Source organism: Moschus berezovskii, chromosome 20 (genome assembly GCF_049115385.1).
Source record: "Moschus berezovskii isolate FMDL1 chromosome 20, NW_MosBer_1.0, whole genome shotgun sequence".
Taxonomy (NCBI): Eukaryota; Metazoa; Chordata; class Mammalia; order Artiodactyla; family Moschidae; genus Moschus; species Moschus berezovskii.
This window is the reverse complement of record NC_142479.1, coordinates 54,705,663-54,714,568: the sequence shown is the minus strand read 5'-3', so window position 1 is coordinate 54,714,568 and position 8,906 is coordinate 54,705,663. Positions and strand designations below refer to the sequence as shown.

The window sequence follows — 8,906 nt, the reverse complement described above, 5'->3', positions numbered from 1 at the left end:
CTCTGTGAGGCCAGAGGCCTGAGTGGCTTGTTGAAGGAAGCTCCTCCAACACCCAGCCCAGAGTCTGGCAGGATACTTGTGGGATTAAGAGCGAGCCTGTTAGCCAAGTTACGCTACTTTGTAAGCTAAGGAAACTAAGGTGCCAGGAAAGTCCAGAACTTATCCAGAAGTGCACAGCTAGCCAGTGACAGGGCCAATGATGGCCTCAGGCTGGCTAGCTTCAGAAGCCACACTCTTAACCACTGCACTTCTGGCTATCAGCTCAGGCCTGGGCCTTGCACTTGGGGCTCAAGGGTCACAAAGATACCCGGAGTCATTGAAGCAGGAAGCAGATACCATGGCAACATTCACCTTTAATTCTGTTACAAGTTCCAGTGTTTGCCCTGGCCCCAGCGCAGCATGGGTACCAAAGACCTGTGGACAAGAGCGGGGACAGAACAACGCCAGGGGCCTGCACCCTCATGAGCTGCATCCTCAGCGTTGTCCAAACACCCGCAAACTGGGTAGGCTTCCTGTGTCCAGCGGGCCCAGCCCTGCCCTGCCCAGCTTAGCTTAGAGCCCTCTAGGCCCAGGCTAGAGTGAGCTTCAAGGTTGCATCCCTCCTCACTGCTGGATCTCTCGTCAGCTCCAGGGGCCACTTTGACCCCACAGAGAACTCTGTCAGTCACGGGCCTGATGGTGCCTCGGAGATGCGCTTCTGCAGGAGGGCCCAGGCTTTCTCCACCTTGGGACAGGCCGGAATGTCGGGAAGAAAACAGGGACAGGGTCAGACGGGTATTCACTGAGACTCTCTCCCCACAACCCAGCCTTTCCCTGAGCACCAACCTGGCGCTGGGTGACATGCGGCTCCCACATGGTGCTCAGCACCACGTGGCTCTGATCCACAAGCTGCTGCCCACTCATCTGGCTCTGCAGCCTGCTCTGAGCTGCAGCCTCACTCAGGCCATCCCTCTCCACGATGCGTCGTATGGCCTAGGCAGACAGGGCATTCGTCAGTCCACTGGTTCTGGGCAGGAACCGGGCTACAGTGATGGAGTGGGGGTGGGATCCACATACCTCGGTCTCGGGGATGACAACCGTCCACACCTCATGCACCATGTTCTGCCAGCCGGCTTCAAGCAGCATGGCTGCATCAATCACGCACACACGCTTTCCTGTGGGGAGACCCCAGTCACTGCCAGCAGCGTCCCAACACTTGCTACCAGTCATAGAGCCAAGGAGACGTAGTCCCGGGGAAAGTGGATGGTCTGATTCGGGGTGGGGGAGCTCTTGGGGGAGAATCTGCTCCACTTGTTTCCCTGGGCTGCTCACTCACCCTCAGCCATAGCCTGATCCATCTCCTCTCTGGCCAGCTTTGCGATAACTGGCCACACAATGTCCGTGAGTATCTTCAGCTGCTTCTAAAGAAGGGAATGGAAGGGGTGGGCTGAGTTCACCTTCCCCCAGAGATGGAGCCAGCCCGAGGGAGCAGGTGGTGGGGAACAGGTGGTGGAGACTAGCATTTGGGGCCAGAACAGAGAGGTTCACTGGGTGCCCACCTCCGGGTCTGGCAGTAGCTGCAGAGCCCTTGGAGAGGTGTGTGTTTACCTTGTTCCCAAACACCCGGCTGCCTAGGACCTTCCTGTTGATAATGCCATCTTTATGGAGAATATCTGGATGACAGAGATGGAGGACTGGGCAAGGAGGCCAGGCCACCTCCTTGCTTCAAGCCACCTCCAGTCCTCCCCACTTATTACCTGTTCCAAAGGCTTCCACCACCGGCTGGTAGGCAGGACCGCCCGGGGCATAGGCCCGGTGACCCAGGTGGTCACTGTCGATGATATACGCCCCCAGGCCCTTCAGCCGCTGAGCTACTGAGCTCTTCCCAGAGCCGCTGATGCCCGTCAGCCCAATCACATAGAAACCTGGGGGAAGCTCTGGCCTCTTCTATGGGTACATAAGAGAGAATCCCACAGTTACTAGGGTCCCCAGACTCAGGATGGAGGCTGAACCGTTCAGTCTTTCCTCTGCAGCAATCCCAGCCCACCCACGTGGGGGTGGGGGGTGGGGGCTTACATATGGAGGCCGGAGCAGGTTTCCCAGCAGTTGTTGGCGAAAGTTGGAGGAGCTGACTTTGTCCTCCTCGTTTTCCTTGTGGTTCAGGTCCTTCAGCAGCTGGATCTGGTACAAGGTGAGCTCCTCCAGGTCCTGAAGCAAAGGAAGAGTGAGGAGAGAGAAGGAGGGGTGAGATAGACAAGGACAAATCTATCACCTTCCCTGCCTACCCCAGGGGTGGAGCTCGCCTCAGAGGGCAAGCTGGGAGCCAGTTCCTCCTTGCCTCTTCCCACCACCTTCAGCCCTCTCCTCCCTTCTCTGGGGTCACGGTATTTCCAACAGCCCCCAGTGGCCTTCCCCATCCACCTCCACTCCCTCTGCCAGTCACCCTCAGGGGTTACATTCTCAAGGCGGAAGCGGTTGACGGCCATCCCCCCACGATAGGTCTCCTCGCTGACCACCAGGAACTCCAGAGAGGGGTCAGAGCCAGCGGGCCCATAGGGATCGAGCAGGGGGATGATATCAAATGTCAAGGAGGGCTTGATGTCCACCAGGAACTCACTCAGATGTTCCACGCGTTCTGTGTAGGGCTGGAGCAGCTCAGGGAGCAACTTGCCTGGGGAAGGAGCCAAGAAGAACAGTGAGATCTTCTTACTGGGGAGGACAATGGTGGGCCAGTTTGGGGAAGAGTGTCCCTAAGCATCCTATCTCCAGAGGGAAGGTGGGGGCAGGACGAAGGAGCCTATGAGGAGGAGGCAACAGGCAAGCACAGTACCGCTGCAAGGGCTGGCACATGTGCAGAGAACTGGCAGTGCCAGGAAGTGTCAGATTAAGAATTCCAAGAGTCAGAGAATTTCGAGAGCCTTTTCTTACTGCCCCTGGGACTGCTGCTGCTGCTGCTGCTGCTAAGTCACTTCAGTCGTGTCCGACTCTGTGTGACCCCATAGACGGCAGCCCACCAGGCTCCCCCATCCCTGGGATTCTCCAGGCAAGAACACTGGAGTGGGTTGCCATTTCCTTCTCCTGGGACTGCTACCTATAACTTATTCATTTATTCCCAGGGGCAGTAAGAAAAGGCTCTCAGACTTTAGGATTCATCACCTGGAGAACTTGTTTAAAAGTGCAGATTCTTTGGCTCCACATCTGGGGGATCCTGATTGAATGGTGACTAGACCACACACCCAGAAAGCTGCATTTATTCATTTAACATATCCCCTCAGTTCGAACTGAGCCCCAGGCACTGTGACATTTACCAGGGGTGGGAAGCAATGGATGGCCCCACCCTTCCTCAGTCTTGGCCTGCGGGGGGAGGGTAAGGTTGCCCCAATCCAGAGTCTCCTGTCACTCACTCTTCAGCAGGTCTTTGTCTGCTACTCCCACCACAAGCTGCTCCTGAGCCAGGATGCACGCGACACTGAGCAACACCTTGTGGGCATTGTGCAGGCGGTCAAAGGTGCCGCCCACAGCCCCCCGCTGGTGGCCACGCACTGGCTGCTTTGCAGACCTGGCCACAGAGGAAGTTGGCCTGACGGTGGAGGGTAAGTGGACGCCCAGGGACCCCACGGGGGGCACTGCAGGCCCATAATCTGGGTACAGCAGCACTGAAGACAGTTGCGGACAACAGCTGTAACAGCTGGTGGCATAACGCTCTAGCTGTTGCTTGGCCGGATTGTACTGGCTTCCATCCAGGGTCTGGAAGTCAGTCAGGACCACTTCCGGCGGGTGGGCCAGGTTCTGGACTGAGGTGGGTAAGGGAGGGAGACAGCTCTTGGTTCGGATATTTGTCAGCAGAATTCTGACGTCCAGGTGCCTGTGGACATCGGCGCCTGCATAGAGGTGCGTGATGAAATCGATAACTTCAAACGTGGCCTGCACGGGGCTGGACTGGGGTTGAGCCGGGCCGCCCAGGCTCATGCCCGGCTGCAGGTGTACATAGAGCGTGTGATTCACCAGCCGGGCTGCCGAGGACAGTATGGGGGCCAGGCGAGGGGCCAGGGAGGTCAGCGGCGTTGTCAGCACCAGGAGGCCCGACCGGAATACGGCCATCCTGTCCAGGCCTGCGGACAGTCAGGGAGACGAGGCGAGGGTGACTGGGTGGTATGTATTTGAGGCCGAAAACTGTAGGGGGACTCGGACCCAAAGAGAGGGGGACCTGGAGCAGGGACGGGGTTCTCAGGACGGGGCTTGGTAAATGGCGCCTCCGGGCTGTGTTCTAAATCTCCGTTTTATCATCTCTCAGAGCGGTGAATTCGCTGAATTGAATCAAAATCCTGGGGTGGGGAGAGGAACTGGGCAGGAGCCCCTGCGTCGTAAGACTGGGGATCCAGAAATCCCGGGCGTTCTTGCTGAGCTGCACCAGCATCTTCAAGGAATTGGAGGAGGGGACTAAAAGGGGACACTTACGCTCGCTCGGGTCCTACTTACTGAGACCTCCGGGCTTTGGTTCCGCTTGCACTACCGCGGAGGCTTCCCCTGCCGCGACCCGTTAACACAAGTTCCGGAGCTGTGACTCGAAACTACGGAACCTAAGGAAGGCCAAAAATCTCAGCTTTGGTTCGGCGAGGGATTCTCGCGAGATTTTTCATTTGAAGGCGGGGGGGTGGGGGGCGCTTGCAGTTACAAAGGGGCGGAGCTCTGAGGCGTGGGAGGTGCGTGAAAACTTGTTTCCAAAACCCAGCCTCACGGAAACTGGGCGGAGTGGGAATAGGCGGCTGGAGGAGGAAACAGCAACGCACTCCAGTATTCTTGCCTGAAAAATCCCATGGACAGAGGAGCCTGCCGGGCTACGCTCCAGGGGTCGCGAAGAGTCGGACACAGCTGAAGAGACTTAGCACGCACGCAGGGCAAGGCGGGCTTGAAAGCCTGTTTAACGGGTGCCCTTCAGACTCTGAGAAAAGAGACTGGCTTCAGCCAGGTCACTCGGGAGACAGCGGCAAAGGCGGAACCAACACCTGGCTTTCCTGCTTAATAAATCGCGGGGACAGAGGTGGAGGGATGTGTCATAGGGTAGCATTTAAGTTAGGGCACGGCGTCCCCAGAGCCCTCCTGACGCCCTCCCAGTATAAGGATCTACATGTGGGAGGTCACAGAACAGTTCTGTCCAAGTACGCATTTCACAGATGGACACATTGAGGCCCTGTATGTTCCAGGGACATCTAGGGAGGTAAGGACAGAGGCCAAGTGTCGTGGCTCCCGTGCAGTGCTCTCCACATCACCCAGAACAAGTGATATGACAGTCTTCCCGAGAGAGGAGGAAGAAGAGGAGCTCTGCGTGTGAGCTCAGTAGAGCTGCCAGAGAACGGTCCCCGTGGGCGGAAGAAAAGGCAGCAGGGCTAGAGGAGGAGACTCAGTGGCGAGAATTTATCATGAGGCTAAAGAGTGTTGTTCTGGAGAAGGAAATGGCCACCCACTCCAGTATTCTTGCCTAGAGAATTCCTTGGACAGAGGAGCCTGGTGGGCCACAGTCCATAGGGTCACAAAGAGTCGGACATGACTGAAGTGAGTTAGCATGCAAAGAGTGCTGGAATTGGTAGTCTCCGTGGGAAGACAAAGCCAGGTTGCCATTAGGAACATTTCAGGTAAATTGTCCAGGGTGATCTCAAAACGGAAGGAAACCAATTTCCAAGATCCACTATAGTAATGTTCTGTGGTTTCTGTTCCCGTTACTAAATAAATGCTCGCTTAATTTTGTGTTTTTTGTCATAAAGAGGTCTCCCAAAGTGTATAAGCTTCTGGCCTCACAGAACCTGGATCTGGTCCTGAAGTTAATGATGGAAGAGTTTTAGTGCCACAAAGGCTGTGAGACCAGTCTTCTTGCAGAGACATCTTAAGTTGGGTTTTAAAGAGAGGACCCAGGACTTCCCTGGCAGTTCAGTGGTTAAGAATCTGCCTGCAAATGCAGGGGACCGGGTTCGATCTCTGGTCCAGGAAGATTCCACTTGCCAAGGGGCAGCTGAGCCCCTGTGCCACAACTACTGAGCCCTTGAACATAGAGCCCTTGTTCTGCAACAAGACACCGCAATGAGAAGCCCATGCACCACAACTAGAGAGCAGCCCCCACTCACAACTAGAAAAAGCCCGCACAGCAACGAAGACCCAGTGCAGCCAAAAATGAATAAAACTTTAAAAAAGAGAGAGAGGACCCAGTTGAGGAAGCAAACCACAAAGACTGCGAGGCAATTCCCTGAAACATCTGGACACACTGTTTCACATGTTTACAGAATCATTGATGGAGATCTCTGGAGAAGGTGACTGGCAATTGACCCTTGAGCTGGACTTGGGCAATCAGAGGCAGCTCACCCCTCCCGTGTCCTTGGAATGTAGTCTGCCCACGATTCCTCCAGTGGGACCTATTTCAAGTATGCAGCCTTGAGACGGCAACATGTGGTTGAGACCACCTGGATGGTTTAGGTGACTGAACCCAGTTAAGGCTTATATAGAAATTTGGAGATTCTGGTGGGCGGCTGCAGAGATCTACTCTTCTTTCTCCACCATGACAAGCCTTGTATGTAAGTTCCCTTGCTTTAAAAAAAAAAAAAAGTTTTTTGGCCACACTCCACGGCATGTGGGATTGAACTTGCACCCCCTGCACTGGAAGGCTTAGTCTAAACCACTGGATGTCCTGGAAGTTCCCGTTGTTTATTAAACCTGCCACCTTCCAATCTAGAGTGGTTGCCTCTTTCTTCAGTCTGGGGGTCTTTGCCCCCAGTTGACAAATCAACGTTGGTGGCAAGCCGACCAGGAGACTGAAGAAATGGACCTTGGGAAAGAGGCACCTGCAGGGGAAATATTGGGAAACGCAGGCTGGTCTAGTGAGCTTGTTTGAGGAACCATGCAGGGAGAGCCACTGCAGAGATGGGAGGTGAATATTCTGGAGTGGGCTGGCCACTGCTGTGGGCAGATCACTGGGCACCAGTGCCCAACTAGAGGCTGAAACTCAAGCTGGAAAATTAGAAGAACTGAGGCTGGAGAAGTGCGTCTGGTGCTCACTTCGGGGCTGGCAGGCAGGTGGGAGAGCAGGATGATAATTTGGAAATATTACCCTGCTGTTTGCAAAGCTAGGAGCTCATGAGCTGCCTCGAATTGCGGTCCAAGCACTTGTGACAAAGCCTGACCAGAGGCTAAGAGGTGGAATCCCTGGGAAAGTGAGTAGAGAGAAGGGGAGGGTGTTGTGGTGACTGACAGTCCAAAGACCAAACATACCTCATGCCCTAAGACCCCCTTATACAGAGGAAACAAAAACCCAGCAATGACCCCCACCCCCAGCTGGCGCATCACCCCTTGTTCAGGAAATGTTCACGATGAGAGAGTAAATGTCCACTAAGGTTATTGATGTAGCTGCCAAATTCCAGCAAAAGGCCAGGGAAAGTATCCAAGTGGTTGGCTTTGGGATTCGGGGGAGGGGGTGGGGGTGATTTCCCTGGCTGGGGAGGAGGCAGAGAAACTGAGCAAAATCACCACACAGCCTGCCCTCCTGCAGCATCTGCATAGGACTTGAGGGGAGGGGGAGCAAGGTCCTCACTTCCTCATAGACTGGATCATTCTAGCCTGCAGGCAGGCTTGTCCCAATGTGGGGGCAGGTCTCCTTGGGCATGTGAGACCCTGGAAGTCCACAGAGGAGGGGCAGCTCCTAGATTTGAAGGGCTGATCGGGCCACATTCACTGCAGGAATGAAAGCCAGGATCCTCCAGTCTACCTCCGTCACCTGTACGCGATGTGATATCCATGCTGAGCCCAGTTGTGGGACAAGATATTCATGATGTTAGGCAACCCATGTTGATCTGGAAGAAACTGACAAATCCCAGAAACGGGTATATACTGGCCTGCAGGAAAGACCCAAGACACAGAGGGAGCTCGAAAAAGCCAGAATGCTATCCCGCAGGACTGTAAAGAGTGGTAAAAGTAACCTGGAAGCCAATGTGGTTTGACCTCACTACTGCCAGGACTGCACAGTCAAATATAAACTGGCCGTCCAGTGCTGTGTTGGTTGGCCTGTGGAAAGCCTTAAAACCTGAACAACTGTTCAGACCTGCCCTTGCTTGCTTACTTGCTAGATGAGTCACTTCAGTCGTGTCCGACTCTGTGTGACCCCATAGACGGAAGCCCACCAGGCTCCCCCGTCCCTGGGATTCTCCAGGCAAGAACACTGGAGTGGGTTGCCATTTCCTTCTCCAATGCATGAAAGTGAAAAGTGAAAGTGAAGTAGCTGAGTCGTGTCCGACCCTCAGCGACCCCATGGACTGCAGCCTTCCAGGCTCCTCCGTCCATGGTATTTTCCAGGCAAGAGTACTGGAGTGGGGTGTCATTGCCTTCTCTGACAGACCTGCCCTGCTGCTGCTACTGCTGCTAAGTCACTTCAGTCGTGTCCGACTCTGTGTGACCCCATAGACGGCAGCCCACCAGGCTCCCCCGTCCCTGGGATTCTCCAGGCAAGAACACTGGAGTGCCATTTCCTTCTCCAATGTGTAAAAGTGAAAGTGAAGTCGCTCAGTCGTGTCCGACCCTCAGCGACCCCACGGACTGCAGCCTACCAGGCTCCTCCGTCCATGGTATTTTCCAGGCAAGAGTACTGGAGTAGGGTGCCATTGCCTTCTCTGACAGACCTGCCCTACCTGCCCCTAAATCCCTGCTGCCCTGCCAACTCCAGCAGAGGCCTTGGAAAAACTGCTATTCAAGGTGGGTGCCTCCCACACCCCAGGTTATAGGATGCAGGCCAAGATTGCCTCCAGGTGAGACCCATTAGAGGCAACTGGTTGGAGCTCAACACTGATTGATCTTCCAGAAATAAAAGGGGATAGCTTCAGTGGATACTGGAGCCAGTATACCTTAATTTCTTTTTTCCTTTTTGGCCACACTGCACAGCTTGTGCAATC

The 8,906-nt window shown here is 54.9% G+C and overlaps 1 protein-coding gene across 2 annotated transcripts; it reads right to left on the bottom strand.

The window, feature by feature from the left end:
• Positions 1-335: 335 nt before the first annotated feature.
• Positions 336-4,609, bottom strand: COASY (Coenzyme A synthase). 2 transcript variants are annotated; one of them, XM_055407900.2, is made up of 10 exons: positions 4,459-4,608; positions 3,384-4,091; positions 2,436-2,650; positions 2,056-2,187; positions 1,737-1,926; positions 1,588-1,652; positions 1,316-1,400; positions 1,057-1,154; positions 826-972; positions 336-724 (listed from the first exon to the last, which is right to left on the bottom strand). In XM_055407900.2, the coding sequence occupies exons 2-10, from the start codon at positions 4,078-4,080 to the stop codon at positions 665-667; spliced, it is 1,689 nt and encodes a 562-aa protein (XP_055263875.2). In that variant the 5' UTR covers positions 4,081-4,091; positions 4,459-4,608; the 3' UTR covers positions 336-664. The 2 variants fall into 2 exon arrangements, 1 of the variants encoding a protein (XP_055263875.2); XR_008683455.2 differs by lacking the exon at positions 336-724 and having other exon boundaries at positions 932-972; positions 1,539-1,652; positions 4,459-4,609.
• Positions 4,610-8,906: the final 4,297 nt, after the last annotated feature.